This window comes from Neoarthrinium moseri, assembly GCF_022829205.1.
Source record: "Neoarthrinium moseri strain CBS 164.80 chromosome Unknown scaffold25_Wmoseri_CBS_16480, whole genome shotgun sequence".
Taxonomy (NCBI): Eukaryota; Fungi; Ascomycota; class Sordariomycetes; order Amphisphaeriales; family Apiosporaceae; genus Neoarthrinium; species Neoarthrinium moseri.
In genome coordinates, this window is record NW_026055139.1 from 124,882 (window position 1) to 143,555 (window position 18,674).

An 18,674-nucleotide genomic window follows, 5' to 3' on the forward strand; every position below is an offset into this window, starting at 1 on the left:
AGTTTCCCCCATAGGTTGGCCAAGACAGAATGAATTGCGACGATGACACGTTCAATCGCAGTAAAAAGTGCTGAAACTCCGAAAGTCCAGCCCCTGACCCGCACAGTGTATATAAAGAAATAAATAAGCCTGAACCACTCGTCAGTTGTCACGGTTTCGACAAGCAATATTGCATCAAGTGAGCATGCCTTGATGTAGCATGATCTTCATGCAAATGCGAATGTAAGAAAAAAATACTTACGCCCAGTTTGAGAAGCAAAATATCAGGAAAACTCCGCAATCGCGCCATTTCTGATCAGCCCGAATACTCAACGTGGCCAAATACTCGGTACCAGACGCATAAGGGCAGTAGCCACAGTTTGAAGTTGCATCCAAATCCGTCAGGTAGCCTCGGCCAGCCTCCTGAACAAATGGACCAGCAAACTCCAGGCAAGTCTGTCCGGCGGGTGGGTTAAAGAATGCCGCTTCTGTTTCAGTACAATGAACCGATTGAGAGCTTAGAGTTGACGCTAGGACACCACTAATCCAGTAGGTACTTGGGTTGAGCCAATATAGCTATTAGAGGCTCGTCAGTATGGTCGGCATAGCATACATGGGTATCAATATGATACTCACCCAGTATTTCCAAAACACATCAAGCTGATCGTACGGCACCACAACGCCGTTAAAAAGAGACACGACAGTGAGAAAGAAGGGAAGCACGTTGCTAATGACAGTAAAATTCGGAGCCCAGGCACAAATCCACTGACCCCAGCTGGACTGAAATAGGAAGAACAGAAGTGTCATGAGAAAGACATAGCCTGCAGTGGGTGCATCGTAAGGCATACCAGTGGGCAAGTACCAAAGCAGCCAGTAAACTGCGCCGGCGATCAGCGACCCAGGGACCTCAGAAATGACCTCAGATGTGCAGAGCGCAATCCAGCCGTACGTTCGAGATGGGTGCTCACGCGCCTCCCATAGTGCGCGATCGAAGAAGAATTTGGGAAGTACCGCATTCAAAACAGCCGCTGGAATGAGTGTAATGAGAAACGACGAGAACATGCGGTTCTGCATGTCAGCGATACTGTCTCCTAGCTTCCAGAAAGTGAAACCATTGAAAATACCCATAACGAAGGATGTGAATAGCCGGCCATATATGTATGAGGGCTCGCGCCATTGGTGGACGAACATTCGTTTGGTAAGGTAGTAGGTCTGCGTTGAAATAGTGGCAGCGAAAGCAGCCGGGGTTACTTGCTTGGGTTGCGTGCCGTCTCGAGGGTCATTTCTGCCGGCTGTCTTGATGCGCTGGATCTCATCATCGATAGCCTTGCTTTCAGCAGATTCGCGCCACTCTTGAATCCAGTCGGGATGTCCCACTTCTGCTGTCTCCAGCAGGAACTCGGCCACGTTCCTGTCAGATGGGCAGTATGCGCCCCTGTCGGCAAAGTATTTGATGATTGTGCTACAGTCGGAACCGATAGGCCCAGAATAGAAGACGCTACCATTCGGACTCAACGCCAGTATCTCATCAAAGTTGCGGATGAGGTGGGCGGATGGCTGGTGTATTGTGCACACGACAGCCTGGCCGGCGTCACACAGTCTCCTGAGCAGCCTCACAATGGAGAAAGCCGACTGAGAATCCAGGCCGCTCGTTGGTTCGTCGAGGAAAACGAGTGACGGCTTGGCAGAAAGCTCGACCCCGATCGTGACACGTTTTTTCTGTTCAATGCCTAGAGAACTAATCACAGCATCTTGTAAATCCAGGAGCATGAGCAATTCAAGCACCTTATCGACGTATTCCAATTTCTCTTGACGTGGAATGTGATGACTCTGGCGCAATAATGCAGAGAATTCGAAAGCCTCCCTGACCGTGGCTGTCTCGTCGTGCAAGTCCATTTGCTCAACATATCCCGTGGAGCGTTGAAAGTTAGCTTCCAGTGGCTGACCGCCAACCAGTATCTCTCCACTGAATACACCATGCAGGTGACGTCGCGATAGTGTGTTCAGAAGGGTGGTCTTGCCAGCCCCGCTTGCGCCCATCAGGGCGACCAGAACCCCAGGCTTGGCATAACCACTGACGTTATTCAATATGAGCCTCGAGCCTTGTGGCGTGGAGACACTATAATTGATGTTCTCCCATGTTATTGCGTTTTCGCTTCTTGGTAGGTCCTCGACTGAGGCACCTGGTAAACAAGCATCGATTGGCTCTTCCATTGATAATGCCCCTGGACTGCTCCCCTTTTCCTCGTCAGCAGTTTTTGAGAACTTGACCTGCTTTGATCTTTTAGTAGGTTTAAACCTAAGACCACCACCGCTCCCTGCCCGAGCAAAGGTAAATAATTCAGTTGCTGCGACGGTAATGATGAGATAAAAGGCAATAAATGCAACGACGATCCCGAAATTTCGCCACAAGTGCTCTCGACTGTAATCATACTTGAGACTGAGATATTCATCTCCTAAGACGACACTGCTTCCGGGATGAGCACCCGCGATTGTACATGCCTGGTTTTGTGGCTGGATGTCCGGGCCTTGAGGAACTATCTGGGAAAATGCACATCGCATCGTTCGTCCGGCGAATTCATTACTCAGAACAGCCTCAAAGGCATAGCTAAGCTTTGGTAGTAGCATTAGAAGCCAGATCTCGGATATTTGTAGACATTGTTGTGGTTGGTAAAGCTTACCGGATTTACGTAGGCTATCCAGCCGAACCATATCTTCTGTTTCAAAAGAATAGGTCTCTCGATCACGTAGCCAGCATAGATCAGGAGAATGTTTAGCAAACTTCCACAGAATCGAACTGCGTCGTCCATAGTATGAGATATCGCTGCCATCATTCGGTACATTGTGGTGAAGCAGATCGTTGTCGTATAACTTAGCAGTAGGTAGGTAAAGAATTTGGCAGGTACGAGGTCAAGTCCGGTCATGAAATAAACAATCACGCCGAAAAGTACAACCTGAGGTAGTAGAAGAGGAATATCCACTAGTGCGCGTGCAAAGCTGACGGCGCTTGGTCGGTAGAAACCATATTCATGATGCCGAGCAATTACGACACGACCCGAGACGGCTTTTATGAGTTCCGTCAGTTGCAGCCAACCAAGGAATACAATTGAGAAAAAGGCGACACCACTACGGAGGAAAACACCATCCGTAGAAGCTGGGGACCGGTAGAGCATTGAGCTTACAATGAGCCCGTTACTGATGATTGTGAAATATTTAGTGTACAACTCAGTCTTGTCGGCCGCCACAAGCCAGAGCTCTCGACGGGCACATGCTAGTACTTGTTGATAGAAACTCCCAGGCTTGGAGGGCATTGGTTCTGAGCCATCAGTTCGGCCGTTTGTTGCGAGTGAGAGCTCGTAGTCTGCCACACCTTGCATCAACTTCTCGTAAGCATGACTGGCACGGAACGCCCGCTCGAGTTCAGTGGCAGTCTTTGGGCAACGGTGCTCATATCCTTCACGGAACCTCCGGGCCGCAACATCACATAGACTTGTCAGGAATTCACTCGTTGTCTGCTGAGACGAAGCGTAGAATCCAAGGTTCTCGAAATATTGCCGTGCCTCGCTTGCGGCTCCTTGATACAGCATACGACCTTCGTCAACGACAAGAACCTTATCCATGAGGGCATAGATGCTCTCACTGGCTTGATATAAGGTTGCGATGGTGGTACGTCCGGAACTGTTGGTAATGGCGCGTAGTGAGTGCGCGTAAGCCAGGGCGGTGGATGCATCAAGACCACGGGTCGAGTTATCCCAACAGGTTACAGCACTTTTGACTGCAAGAGTCTCTGCGATGCTGACGCGCTTCCGTTCTCCCCCGGACACGCCACGGATGAACTCGTTGCCCACAACAACGTCCTTCCTATGATGGATGGCACACATGCGTAGAAGAGAATCGGCGACATCTTTGGCGCCCATGGAGCTCATGCTGGTGAGGAAAGGTAACCTGACAGTTTGAGCTACAGTCAAGTTTGGAATATGATGGTCATATTCAGCGTTGTAGATAACCTCACCGCGATGGGCCTCGGTCGACATATTCTCAGCCGTCATACTCCCATACGAAACTTGGCCCCGAACAGAAACATAAGAAGCTGGTTTATTGGCAAGGACCTGGAGTAGGGTACTGGAGCCACTACCAGGCCGCCCAAGGACAAGCATCATCTCTCCAGGTTTCGCAACACCAGTAAAATCATTGATGAGAGTTTGTAAGTCTTGACGGCGACCGAATTGCAGTTTTGGGATCCAGTCCGTAATGGAGCGAAAGAGATCCGGACCAAAACTTCCAATGATCGCTTGGGGTAATGTCCGTATGAAGCTGGCATTAGAGCGGGGCCCTTCGATGGTGAGGTTTCGAAAAATGACTCCCACCGTGTTCATTGGTTGCTGGATGCTGGCGCCACTTACAGGATTTCCTATCCAAATAGCTTCTTGAGGGGCAAAGGGGGCATCTGGCAGCAGTGATGGTTGCAACCGAGTAGGTGTATCCTTGGTTTCACCGCTGTTATCGCTATAGTATTCCTGCATAGTGTAAGGAATAGCGTTCTCAGGTTCTCTTCGTCGGCGGTGCTGCGAGCTTTGAACTTCCGATAAGTCATTTGGCTGGCCCTGGGGATCTGGGTCGTTGGTTTTATCCATCGGCATGCATTCATGTGAAGCTTCGCGTATGCACTCTGGATCATGTGTCGTCTATCAGGTTCAATTCTTTTTTCATATGGATTATGATTGTTCCACTTACGGTGAGGCTCTGCTGCTCTCATCTGTAGCGCCTCATTAGAAGATTGGTGCGTCATGTCTTCCCTTGACTCTCTAAAAGAACGAATCTGGCTTCGTGCGAGGTAGGTTCGCGGAACTTGGAACCCAGTTAGATAATGGGCTGAATATCCATTCGTGAGCAAGTTTGCCCAAGGAACCAATGTAAGTGAGGTTTGAAATATGAGAATAGGCAACTTGAAATGCCACAAACGAAGTTATTCACTTATTGATGTAGTAGCCCCGTACTAACAACCGGAGTCGCAGGAACCTGGGTGTGGGCATAAAAACTAGTTCGGCTAAGGCAATGTACCGCAATTATTTCTCCAGTGAATGGCATAGAACGCCGCTCCCGAAATTGGACGGGTCCGAAGGTACTCGCACCAATATGAACCAAAATGGCCGGGCTGCACACATCTACGGCGGATGGAGTTGGGAGCCCATCTCGACCCGGAGATCTGCAATGACAGCAAGACACGCAAAGACACGTCTCACAACTAGGCCTAGTAACACTACAGTAAATACACCATGACCGAGTATTATCCTTCCAAGTCGTTGAAAGCCATGCGAGATCTAATAGCTTTGAATGTCATACACCGGGAATCTGACCTCCAACAAACATGATGAATCATACCATCTAATTATCGTAATTAAGTCTAGACATCATACAGGAGCATGCTACACAAGATGCAGACCTACGGGCGAGATTTCATAATGATTAGGAAGAGTAAATCATGTACTGAACGGGAATAAGCAGTGGTCGTACACATAGAGCTACTTCATGTCAGCTTCTGGCCTCAAACTTCACGGTTAAGCTCTTCGGCTCATGCCGTGTAGCAGCGCTAAGATCCTGCATAAGCAAAGCACCAAGTATCAGCCACAACTGTCAGATAAGCAGACAATTGCTCCGAGACTGGCACGCAAGGGCAGTCTAAACGAAGAGCTGAAAGAGCCACGCATGCAGGATGCAAGCTTGTTCCAGACAAGCTATTGCACCACCGCTTCACCGTTCCGTTGGCTTGTGTGGCGTGCACGAGCTGATAGTCCGATTCGACAACTACCCAGCACTCGCTGATAAATATCTATCGGTTCCTACTGTATAACGACCGCGGACTGCCAAAACAGGAAAAAGACACCGGTCGAATGCTTCGGATCCGAAATGACATAATTGCATGAGAAACAAGGTACTACCCTCCACTTGTAGTGCAGTCTCTTTTGATTTTCTCAGCTCAGGCAGACCTGCACTCTGATCCAAAGAGAGGAAGGTCTATGATTCTCTTGCGTCTCAAACCAGCTTGAAATACGCCGGATACTCTGGCTTAGGCACATCAACTCTAGGCCAGCCGGTCTCGAATCACATACAATCCTGGCTTCCTCAGTTACGATATGGCAGAGATCATTGTACATTCGATAGCGAAGCGGGCAGCGTGTGATCGATGCCGCAGGCTCAAGATGCGCTGTACAGTGAAACCTACCGGAGATGACTACCGGTGCAATCGATGCCAAACTGCCAATGAGCGCTGTCATTATAGCCCCCCACGAAAGACCGGAAGGCCTCCTAATGCCGCCTCCGGACTACACACCCCGCGCCCACCGGCCAGTTCCCATATCACGTCGGAAGCCAGATGCTCCGTGGCGACTGAGGGCAGCCTGGCTGAATCCAATGCAATAATGGTTCAATCTTTCCCCCGGCGTGAGGCCGATGGTGGACTCATGCTAAATACGGCATCCTGGTCAGACGTTGGGTTCTTCGACAACTTTCTAGACCGACCGGGCAGCCATTCCCTGCACGCAGCAAGTTATGAGCATGATGTGTGGACCAGTCAGTATCACGATGGGCATTTCGCAATGGAGCAGCCATCCCAGCTCCCGACAATTCTGATGAATCATCCCGAGGATACTCAGACAAGTGTTCCTGCAAGTGCACAACCAAAGCCTGTGTGCCCAAGCGAAGCTACGCCTGGCCTTGTCGCCATACCTGCCAACTCCAGTACAGCTATGCAGTTGGAAGGCCGACAGTGGTATCAACAGCAATTACTGGACTTCGATGTCCGTCTATCCCAAGCAGTCCTCATAGATACTACTGCCAGTCCATCGAAAGTTGAACAGGCAGCGGTATACGTGCTTGAAAACTCCTCCACATTCTTAGATCTGGTCAAGTATCTACAAGCTGGCAGTGAGAACAACGCTGGTCGGACGCATGAGGTCGCAGGCGGGCAAGGAGATCGCCGTGAGAATTCCACTCCAATAGCAAACACAAAAGATCTCCACGAGAACTGCGAGGATGGAGATGTTGGTACCCCAGCCCAACTTGACGATAAGGTGTGCTCGTTCATTCCTGACACGGCAACCTTGCTGCAACTAATCGTATTCTCTATGCGACTCACAAACCTGCACTTTGATCTGTATTCGGGTGTCCTAAGATATTTGAGGCTGCATGTGAATACAACTGACGCCAGGCCTGCGACAAAAACGCACAATCTGCCACCTCTGTCATTGTCTATTGCTGGAGTTAATTTGACAACGCACCCCCGGTTTCAGTTGCAGCTCCTGTTACAGACTGGAGCGCATTATTTGAGCAGCAGTACGTATCCCAAATGACCCATCCCGGCTGTGAAATTTTGAGATGAACTAGCTATGGTGTCTATGAATTGTCGATATAGAACTAGCTGACATCTGTGCCGCGTGTAGTTCAAGAGGCATTAGGTGGGCTTCAGACCCTCCGCCCACGGGTGGCGCCAGCAGGACCACAACCTTCACAGACCAAGAGGTCTACAAATGTGGCCTTGCTAATGCGAATGCTGATGGTACAGGATCAGCAGGGACGCATGTGCGCTATCAGAGAGGTACTGGGGAAATTGCGCGATGAGTTTAGTATTAGCATTCAAATTTGAAGACATGAATAGACGCGCGTCATCGAGTCGAACCCTGGAGCTACCTCGAGGAAACCAAGTTCTCAGTAGTCTGACCAGCGATAACATTCGAATCAAGTTGCTTGACTATGACTCCTACATTTGAATGACTTTGACAGCGTAGTATCAACCCGCGTACACAAGTTCCTCTCGTGATTTTCACGTTCCACGTCTCTTTTATTTTGTGTCCAAAAGTTGGGTCAACATAACTCCTCATATGAAATCCAATCGTTCGAGCTTTTATACAATTGCGCTTAGAGAAAACTGGTATGGTCTCATTTGGAGATACTGTAGTTCTGGCATACTCGACGCCTGGGAGCCTATGATATTGAAACCAATTACCAAGGAACTCGATGTAGTTCTAGAGTAAAACCCGGCCGCAATGAGAACTGTGAAATCTAGAGTGAAATAGATAAAACCGCGAAAAACCTCAGGGAAATACTCTTCCGGTCACACACTGTCAAATAGAAATTTATAGCCTGGTTCCACCTGTTCTTCCCATTTTTGTGTCCCGGGTCGGAGCTGGAGGTCATGAATATGTGCGGCCCCCGGCACGGCGAGAAACCCGTGTGACACACCATGCTCTGCTAGCGCCGCTGCAAATACCTCCGCTCCCGAGAATGGTGCCACTTCGTCAGCTGTGCCGTGAACCAAGAAAGTTGGGCACCGGTAATTGCCCCCGAGTACTTGGGCTAGTGGGCTGATGGAAGCAACGCGTTCCGGTGACGGAGGCGCCAGAACGGCCCAGTCCTCAGCGCCTGAGCTATGATTCTTAATAATTTCCGCCGGGAGGCCATTGAGAAGTAGCCTAAGGCCAATGCCTTCTTTGAAAAGAGCTAGTACGAGCTCCGAACGCGGGTCCCCTGGACGAACCCAGCCAAGGTTAGTGCTATCGCCTTGTGCAGAGTTATCATATGTAGTTATCTGGAGGGCATTCCTGCGGTCAGCAAATGATTTATGAAAAGATTGAGAAAGCCGATTCCTGTAGCTGGCACGGTGCTATTCGAGGATGGTAAGTAACCTACAGGGGTTTTGGGCAAGGCAGAGATGATACGTTCGAGGCCCATTTGTCTGCCTGGAAGCGAAGCAAGACGATTTGAGTCAAGATCTGTAGGAAGCCAATTGATGTTAACATGGAAAAACGTGAAATGCGGAAGGTTTTAAGGCATGCATCTCACATACCTCCGGACTCAAAATCGTAAGGGGCATAGAAGCTCAAGATGGCTGTGGGCGGTGGTATTCCGCCAATTTCGGCTGTCCAACCTATTGATAAAGCGAGATGACCGCCAGACGACCAGCCGACAATCACGACTTTGGTCGACTCCGCCGTTATGCCTCTTTTCTCAGCCAGTAGAGGAAGTGATGTGCGTGCCCACTTGTAGGCATCACGCACGTCGGTGATCGGACCATCAAGTAGGTTGACCTCGGGGCAGAGACGGTAGTCAATGCTGACAGGAAGAAACCCATTTGCAAGGAGATATTGTGTCTGAGCTGGCCGTATAGCCTTTCGGGAGAGTGTCATGTGGCCACCTCCATGTATCATAAGAGCTATAGAAATCACGGAATAAGTTAGGTACAAGAAATTGTAATACTGAGGAACTATGACAGCATAGGCGTACCAATTGGCATCGGTACAGGCGAGGGTGACTCCGGAAAGTAGATGTCTGCATGTATTTCCAAGCCATCCACATTCTTATAGACAACCGTCTCCGGAACATCGAAGGTATGGCCGACCCTGGCTGTACTGCGGTGGTTTTCTTCGCTATTTGAATTCTGAAGTGAGGTTTCCCAGTGTTGATTGCAAGCGACAAGTAGCTGCTGGCTGGTAGATTCTTTGCTCAGACCACCCGACCAACTTGCAGAAGCAAAGCCCGCAGCCTGAAAGCAGGACTTCCACGCGTTGGCAGGACGGATGGGGTATGCCGTACCGCCCTCCGCAAGCCACCAGCCATCGAGAAGGCCAAAGCAGATATCGTACCAGTCTATGATGCGAGTGACCTCTGATAGGACAATAATACCGCCGGGGACCAGTGTTTCGCATAGTCTTCGACACGAAGCTTTTTGATCTGATGTAGCGTGAACACAATTGGTGCCGATAACAATGTCAAATTGACTGCGAAGCGCCGCAGGTACTTCTTTCTCCAAGTTGAAGGCCGTAAATTCCATCCATGACCCGTACTGCTTGAGTGTATTATTCTTAGCCTTCGAGACCAAGCTGGGCGAAATATCTGTGAATGTGTATTGTACTGAAACCCCAGCTGACGCAAGTGCTGATCCCAACCTCTTCGTGGTTCCACCAGTTCCTGCACCGACCTCTAGAATCCGTACTGGACGAGACTTGTCAGTGGTTTTCAGCAGGGAAGAAATGAAAATCACGAGCTGGTCGGTCAATGTCGAGATCATCGGCGATTGGCCGTAGTAATTTTCCATAATCTTCATAGATGCCGCACTACCGAACATGAGCGACACCGCATCCAGCTGCCCGATGAGACACTGGGCGAGTCGAGGACCTGTCAGACCAATCAAAGCCGCCTCGTCTCTGTAGTCTGGATGCTTTTCTTGGAATTCTGCTTGTAATTGAGCTGCAGAAGGTCGTTGTGGATCGAGAACTCTACTTCCCCGGCTGAAATTTCCAGCTGAGTCAATTGAGACGATACTATGGCCCTTCAAAATCTCCCACAGTCTTCGAACGACCTTGTCATGTTTAGGAGATGAGTGAGGGACTTCCGGTAGGCGGTGGCCCGGAGATGCTTGTGCGATATCAACCCCCAAGGTGGTAAAAGCTTCAATAACATACTCTATCACTAGTTGATCTTGGTCGGGGGCGACATTTGACCAATAGTTGACGAAGCCGTTCTTCTGCGCTGACGCGCTGAAGTGAGAATCTGAAGTACTTAGAACGTCGAATGGATTTCCCAACAAGACCGTATCTACTGTCTGGGCATCGCTTGTACCATCGGGACTCTTCGTTTTCACGCTCCTATGTTGGATCGAGCTCGAGCTGGATTTAGGTTCAGAAGATATTCCTAGCTGTGCCATTAATCCTCGCACAGTTTCTTCCACTTGAATGTCATCGAGGCGTGTTGAGAGATTGTCCTCGAGCTCTTGCTTCAAATCGATCGCAGACAGCGAATCCACGCCCAGGTTGGTAAGTTCATCTGACGGTTTTATGTCTTCTGGCTTTATACCTGTCACCTCAGAGAGAATCTGGAAGAACTTTGACACACGATTATCAGAATCATCTGTGTCAGCTGGTACGCCCAAAGTCGTAGCTGGTTCTGTGGCATGTGGCACTTCAGTAACGGCAGCAAGATCTGCAGGACTTTGCGCTCCCAGATGTCGGCAAAGATCTCGCAACGTGCATTCACCAAGATCCTCACTGATGGCAATCCCAAACTTGGATGACAATTCTCCAACAAGCTCTACTGATGCTAGAGAATCCAGCCCCAGCTCAGTCAAGATGGTATCTTCAGGGATTTCAGAGCCTTTTATGCCGGTGTACTCCGATATAATCTCTCTTAGTGCCAAAGCTTTGGATCCATCTTCCGAGGGGGTAATAGGACTGGAAATGCTGGTGGCTGGAGTCGTAGTGCCCTTGGATTCTGCGGTCGTGCTGGAGGACGCCGAGGTCAGCGAAGTAGAAGGAAGGACAGGTACCGTTGTTGGTTTTGTTGCTGTTTTACTTGACGGTGACATTTTTCGGGATACTGGCGAGTTCTGGTTGGCCATATCTAAGATCTTCTCCAACCGTGGGATTGGGAGCTTTGCGAAGCGACAGCCAGAGAGTATGGCTACCAGTGCACCATCTGGATTACATACGAACACATCGCCTATAGGTTGGTTATCAGCTCCATAGCCAAATCTAGCATAGACGCGCCAGAATTCGGGAGGGTCGTCCATCTTGCAACCCGGTGACATGACGACGCGGTCCAATCCGACCATGACGACAACCTCGTCCACGCCAACTGAGTCGTCGCTGTTCATGAGAAGTCCGACGACTTGTATGTAAGCATCGACGGCCACAGTATCGCAGACCTTCCATGCCGTACTGTCGTCCCGATGCGGCTGCTCAGTACCGGGAAGCCGAATGCTTGCTACAGCTTCATGAGCGGCTAGCGCAACGGACCTAATGCCTTTGAAGAACGAAGCATAATCAACAACACGACCGAAAAGACTATACGCCCGCTTAAGCATAAGCCTCTCGACGTCAACATTGTCGCGACTTTCTATTCGAGCAATTGGCTCTGACACAAGTCTTTGGAATGTATCGAATACAGGACTAAGAGTCAGAGCAATCACACCACTGGCATGAGAAGTCTCCTTCGGCTTTGAGGTAGGTGATGGATTGCCACTCGACATCAACGTCCGCACAGAAAACTTCCAGGATGTCTCGGATGGATCCAAGTTCAGGACAACCTCGCCTTCCGGTTCAACGCCGAGCGGAGCGCTGATGGACAGGCTCTCAAAGACAAGACTGGCTCCCTTTCGGAACAAATCGCTGTCAGAACCATCAAGATGGAGCTGCAAGGCCATAGCCACGCATTCCATGTACATTGAAGCAGGACATAGCGCACGTGAGCGGACTGCATGTCCACTCACAACGGTCCGGAAACGTTGGCATCGTGTGTTAATAGAGAACTCGGCGCCTCCAGACGCTGCCGATGACCCGTTCCGTCTTGTGACAAGTTGTGGCGGAGGTGGTAGGCTTCTAGCACTCAAGGGTTCATGACTAGAGGCTTTAGCAGTGGCGAGAGCTTGTTTCTGAATCTCAATGGCGCGATCGACGTTAGGAAGCCAATGTTGCGTTGCCTCAAACTGATAAGGCGGAAGCCAGACAGGCTTGCATTCGCGAAGCAAGCTCCAGTGGCTTGGGAAAATTCCACTTCGCCAGAGGCGAGATAACACCCGAGAGACAATATTCACTGGTGGCTCTAGACTTCCTTTGGTCTTGAAGGGCAGGAATGTATGCGCATCAGGCTGGAGGGTAGCCTTGCTTGCCATAGGAACGACGGGTGTATCAATACCAGCCTCTAGCCAGACTATACCTGAGCCTCCCAAGCGCTTTTCCAGGCGTTGTACACTATTGGCAAAGAATACAGGGTCCCGCGCATGACGAGAAGGGCTGTATTCACTGATGCTTCTCAACCCTTTGGGGGCACACACCTCTAGTGGAGTCTTAGGCTCATTCCATGTCAATGATTTGGCGACATAGTTCAGGTCCTCGAGGATAGGATCCATCAGGGATGAGTGGAAGCCGTGACTTGTGGCCAAACGCCGTATGCGTACTTTCTGAAACACGGCATCCGCATTCAGCACTGCTTCTGCAGCGTCAACTGCGGCAGATGTTCCTGCAACTACTAGAGCATTTGGCCCATTATAACAGGCAATTTCAAGATCGACGTCTGTTGAGTTTGATAATCTTTGCTTCAGTTTTGACCGAAGCTCAGCGAAAGCCTGCGTCGAACAGGAGCTGAGAGCCAACATGGCACCCTTCTCAGGCCCAACATAAGCACCGATCATGCTTGCGCGGACAGCGACAAGTTTGATGGCATCAGGTAGGGATAATGCGCCTGAAACAGCAAGTGCCGTGAGTTCACCAAGGCTGTGGCCAACAATAGCGCTGGGCTGAAGGCCAGCGTCCAGCCAACACCTCGCACTCGCATACTGCATAGCGAAGATGCTACACTGGAGTGTGACTATGTCATGATCGAGTGGATTTGTCTCGAAGATGGCTGGAATCATGGAGGAATAACCGATAGCCATGAGGGCCGTGTCACAGGCGTCTACATGTGCCCGAAAGGCTGGGAAGGAGTTGTAGAAAGACCGGTCCAGGCCAACTTTGTTGTCGTATTGTCCACTGAACAAAAGTACCACGGGCATGCTAGATCCTTTCTGCGGAGCCACAGGGGTTGGGAATGTCGCCAAAGACTCAGGATTCGTAAGGTTATTAGCAGCTTCTGATACATCACTTGCTTCTATGGAAGCCAAGTATTTGAAGCGCTGTCTCCTTCCATTCAGGGTGAGTGCAACATCGGCCAGGCTGATATCACCAGATCGCTGTTGCCGCAGATATTTACCCAAAGCCCGTGCATTGTCTCGAAGGCTCTTCTCGGAAGCACCACTGAGAAGAAGTGGGATGATGGGGACGTGGAAAGACTCTGTCGAACCAATCCCAAATTTCCGCCGAGTTAACTGTGTTTCGTTGAAGCTGCAGCAGAGAAGAGCACAATTAGACCCAGCTGCGCCATAGCTGTTGATAAGTGCTGCGCGGAGAGGAACATCCCAGGAATGCAGACTGCGAGAAATTGCAAATCCATCGGGCTCTAGAGGCTTAATCTTGGGGTTGAGTTGCTTGTGGCTGGCTTGAGGAGGAACTTGGCCATGTTTGATCATTGCTAGTACCTTTAGGAGTCCCGCAACGCCTGCGGCTGTCTCACAGTGGCCAATGTTGCCTTTGATTGAACCCACATAGAGCGTGTTTCTACTGCTGCTCATTCCAGACTCAGGTGGGTGTGATGGTTTCCTGGAGAACACCGATCGAATGCTTTCAATCTCTAGAGGATCGCCCGCCTGAGTCCCTGTGCCATGGGTCTCCACGTAAGTGACACTCTCTGGAGATAGACCCGCCTGGTCAAGTACGTTCCGATAAAGAGCTTGCTGTGCTGCAGAATGTGGAACAGTAATTGAAGCTGACAAGCCTCCTTGGTTCGTAGCGATGCCAGGGATCACACCTAAAATGGCATCTCCATCAGCCACTGCGTGCTTGAGCTTCTTGATGAAGACAAGACCGGCACCGTCGGAGCGGCAGTATCCGTCAGCTGAAGCATCAAATGGCTTGCACTGCCCAGTGGGACTTAAGAACCCAGCCTTGGCCAAGTCGAAGTAGTTGTTCATTCCACTGATGATATTGATGCCGCCCGTCAAAGCCATGCGGCATTCACCCGATTGAACAGCTTTGCAAGCACGATTAATAGCCACAAGTGAAGACGAACATGCCGTATCAATGACTTCGGCCGGGCCGGACCACCCGTAGTAGTAACTGATCCTGCCACAAAGAAAGGCGCGAATTGTTCCAGTACTTGTGTAGGCAGTCGGGGCGTGGGCATTTGTGTTATCCAGATACTCAACGAAGCTCGCACCGATGAAGCAACCTACGTTGTCGCCGGAATCTCGTCGATGTGTAGCGAGATAGCCCGCATCCTCAAGGGCTTCGTGTGCGAGCTCTAGTAGAATACGCTGTTGTGGGTCCATATTTGCTGCCTCGCGAGCGTTGACTCCAAAAAAAGCGTTGTCAAATCGCCGTACATCCTCGAGAAAATTGCCATAAAAGGTTCGATCCTTCGTAAAAGTCCCGCTCTGAGAAGCCCTGAAACTACCGTAAATATCGAACCTATCGGTATCGAGCTTCTGATGGAGGTCAGACCCAGCAGCTACCATACTCCATAGCTCCTCGAGGTTGCTTGCTCCTGGTAGCCGACACGAGGCTCCTACTACAGCAAGAGTGTCATCTGGGAACGTTTGAACCACAGATTTTCCATCGGTTCGCTTCCGTATTAGACCATGCGCGGCGACTTTGGTGGCACGGATAGCCCTCTTGTGAAATGGCGTAAGGGGAACACAGTCAGTCAGACCGAAGTAGACGAAGGTGGGCGTGTTTGATTGGCTGGTCTCCAAGTCTTTGGCCACCTCGCTTAGTAGACTATACCATTCGCAGCGGGATGCTAAAATAGTCGTAACAAGCTCTTCAGCTAGCGAGCCTTGACTTAAAGGCTGTCCTGTCCTATTAGACCTAACTTGAACCTGGAGCTGGCCGGCCTCGGGTAGCAATAGGCGCGGGTTGTCGCTGCAGAGTCGGCACAGCTCCTTGGCAAGCTCCTTGTTGTCAGGATTATGCACCTTTCCGCGGACTTCCATCTTCTGCACTTGGAGGCCTTCCTGCTCACGCGCAAAGCAATAAAGCTCGTGTAGTTGACTGGCTGGTCCGACGATGCTCACAGATCTTGGCTCCGTCACAGCCGAGACGTGGGTGCCGGGAAATCGACGTGTCAGGTCGTCCCCTTGTCCCTCGTACTTGAGCCGCAGGGCTAGTGTGGTAGACCCGGTGCTATTCGAATCGTCGGCCGCTTCACCGTATGCGCCAATCCCGACAATGATTCTCATCGCTGTCGCTGTGTATTTGACTACTTCAGACTCATCTTTGGCGCATGCGATAGCCATGGCGGACTGTTAATGATCAGTTAACCTTGTCACACTACGATCTTACTTCTGATCGCCTGCATAAGTACATACCGGTAGTCCACCGCAGTATCCTTGTAAGCCACCGGAACCTCTAACGCTCTCAAGAAATTCTTTATGCGAGAGTCCGTGGTGCGTAAGGTACCGCAGATATTGTGTGACTTGGAGGATAAGAAGGAGAGGGAGAGCAACGATCCCTGATCTAGCTGTAGCAAGCGGTGCGCAGGTACCCTCTGCCGCCCAGTTATGGAGCATGTCGATATACTGCGGCCCCTGACTGAGAGCTGCGACGTCATCTCTAGCCTCTGCGAAGATAGTCCAAACTCGATTTTCCTTCAGGGCCATCACCTCTTTTAGGAGCATCCTGCCATGAGTATCCTGGCTGAGAAAGGAGTGCATGCCAGCCAGATACTCCTGATCAGGTGCACGTGCTTGCGGGCAGAAGAACGCTGCAGAGACCAAGCCCTGCCTCTTTTCTTGTGGAAGCATCATGGTCGTTGAGTCCACGATTCTGCGAAGATTGTAACTGGGGATATCCGTTAAGGGATTTAAGAGGCCTGAAAGCCTATCTCTTTAAGTTGAGATTGGCGGAGATTCAACGTAAATCGCGTGGCATTATGGTAGTATGTATAGCCTTATGGAATGTTCTGTGTTCGCTTATAGATCCTAGGGTCTGATCAACCTCAAATTGCAACACGCTATCTGATAGTACTGTCCTGCATAGTAAGTTCTCAAGCCGAACATCAGCACTAGAATCATCGGGGTAATCGCAAAGCTCAACCCGATTGGGCAATATCCGTTCGAGAAGCGAATACTATCCAATGAATATACTGACCGGTGGCGTTCGGGGCACTTCGGCTTCAGCTCCACCCAAGGCGTATGCGTATCACTGAGCGCTCGAAACCTGCCGGCTTATAGTTCGGGGTGGCGTTCATCTGAAAAAAAACCTGCCGAATGCACGAGATTGGACGTAGCATACGATATCAATCTTGTACAGTCCTCTTAGTTCTTGAATCAGTCAGCAAAAAAAAGCCTGCTCATTGTTTGCAGGAATCTGCAACACAAGTCAGTTCACACCTATCAAGTCACTATTCATCTGTTATTTTGCGGTCATAAGGGCATTATGGGATATCTACCAAAGCTGTTAGCAACTCGAGGCAATGTTGTGGATTGGACGCATGGAGCCTACTCAAACGCGTTTCCAGGATTCTGGCAACTGACTGGTCTTTTGATCGGATCTTACGTTATAGTAAGCAGTGAATACTGGATACTTCCATGATACTTCCTCTTACTTTCCAAAATGATGGAAGCCTTACGGCTCGCTCACTTGTTGACAATTTTTGTCGCAGTACTGTCTCCTGTCAGCCGCTTACCTGCTCATATTCCATCCACTCGCCAAGTTCCCCGGGCCTAAGCTATGGGCAATCTCGCGAATCCCCTGGGCATATTATATCATCACGGGTGATTTGTGGCTGGTTTTGGACCGACTCCATGAGAAGTATGGGACCATCGTTAGGATTGCACCCGATGAGGTGACGACCATCAATCCTGCAGCTTGGAAGGACATATACATCACCAAGCCGGTGCTGGCCAAAGACCCCTACAGCCTGACACCACCTCTCAATGGAGCTCATTCGCTGTTCACTGCTGAGGGTGATACTCACCGACGGCTCCGCGGGGCACTTGTTAATGGGTTTGCCGACAAGTCACTGCGCGACCAAGCTCCGATTGTCGAAGGCTATGCGAATCAGATGATTGCCCGTCTACGCCGCGAGGTAGCGCAGAGTTCTGACGGTAATGTCGACATCCAGAAGCTCTACGGCTACGCAACCTTCGACATCGTTACAGATCTCAGTTTCGGAGAGTCACTACTCGATGCGCTCCAGGGTGACGGCGAGAATGAAGAAATCCGCACGTTCTTCTTACATGCCAAGTTCAGCACTATCCGCAACTGCCTCAGTCGGTTTTCACCGCTTGACATCCTTCTAGGACTCTTCCTACTGGGGGTCACTCGTACCAAACGGGAGCGCAATTGGCGCTTGACAACTGCCAAGATTGACCGACGCCTCGCACGTGGTGATCTCACGGGTGTGCGGTCTGACTTGCTGACACCGCTGGTCGGCAAGCTCAGCGAAAATGGTGCCCCTGGCCAGAGGGCTACCATAACGAAGGCTGAGCTTACCACTAACCAGCTCGCCTTCGTAATTGCCGATTGCCAGTTAACTACGGTAGCGCTCGCAACATCGACATATCTCTTGCTGCGAGACCCGTCGAAATGGCAACGCCTAGTTGACGAGATACGTGCCCAGTTCGACAGTGATCTTGCTATCACCGTACAGTCAACTCAGGGTTTACCATATTTAGAGGCCGTCATCAATGAGACCATGCGCTTTCGCCATCCGACGCCCATCAGTCTTCCCAGATGTACCCCTGCTGGTGGCCGGACGGTCGATGGCGAGCTCATTCCGGGCAATGTGAGTGCGCATGCATGTCGCAATATTTGACATAACACTGACTGCTTGATCAAATGTCGTCAGACCATTGTTGGGATCAACTTACAAAACATCCAAACCACGCCAACCCTGTGGGTTGAGCCGCAAGCATTCCATCCGGAACGATTCCTGCCAGAATCGGACCCTCGCTATCAGCATCGCTTTGATAAGGATGTGAAATCAGCATTCATGCCCTTCTCAGCTGGTCCACGAAACTGCCTGGGATCGAAGTAAGGATTTTCTCTTTCCACCTCTGTATTTCATATCACTCTTCGCCGTGGTGAAACTTCTGCTGACTTCCCCTACTC

The 18,674-nt window shown here is 50.5% G+C and overlaps 4 protein-coding genes across 4 annotated transcripts; 2 read left to right on the forward strand and 2 right to left on the reverse strand.

Moving 5' to 3' along the window:
• Positions 1 to 237: 237 nt before the first annotated feature.
• JN550_006856 (uncharacterized protein) lies at positions 238 to 4,768 on the reverse strand (the record flags this gene model as incomplete). The annotated part of the gene is made up of 4 exons (XM_049318641.1): positions 238 to 555; positions 616 to 2,592; positions 2,661 to 4,648; positions 4,714 to 4,768. The coding sequence occupies 4 exons, from the start codon at positions 4,766 to 4,768 to the stop codon at positions 238 to 240; spliced, it is 4,338 nt and encodes a 1,445-aa protein (XP_049171091.1).
• Positions 4,769 to 6,398: 1,630 nt separating this feature from the next.
• On the forward strand, positions 6,399 to 7,328 carry JN550_006857 (uncharacterized protein; the record flags this gene model as incomplete). Its single annotated transcript, XM_049318642.1, has 1 exon — positions 6,399 to 7,328. The coding sequence occupies one exon, from the start codon at positions 6,399 to 6,401 to the stop codon at positions 7,326 to 7,328; it is 930 nt and encodes a 309-aa protein (XP_049171092.1).
• A 761-nt stretch (positions 7,329 to 8,089) lies between these two features.
• JN550_006858 (uncharacterized protein) lies at positions 8,090 to 16,366 on the reverse strand (the record flags this gene model as incomplete). The annotated part of the gene is made up of 5 exons (XM_049318643.1): positions 8,090 to 8,563; positions 8,665 to 8,747; positions 8,822 to 9,187; positions 9,259 to 15,862; positions 15,929 to 16,366. 5 exons carry the CDS (start codon positions 16,364 to 16,366, stop codon positions 8,090 to 8,092), a joined length of 7,965 nt encoding a protein of 2,654 aa, XP_049171093.1.
• A 631-nt stretch (positions 16,367 to 16,997) lies between these two features.
• On the forward strand, positions 16,998 to 18,600 carry JN550_006859 (uncharacterized protein; the record flags this gene model as incomplete). Its single annotated transcript, XM_049318644.1, has 3 exons — positions 16,998 to 17,123; positions 17,224 to 18,348; positions 18,412 to 18,600. 3 exons carry the CDS (start codon positions 16,998 to 17,000, stop codon positions 18,598 to 18,600), a joined length of 1,440 nt encoding a protein of 479 aa, XP_049171094.1.
• Between the last annotated feature and the right edge of the window lie 74 nt (positions 18,601 to 18,674).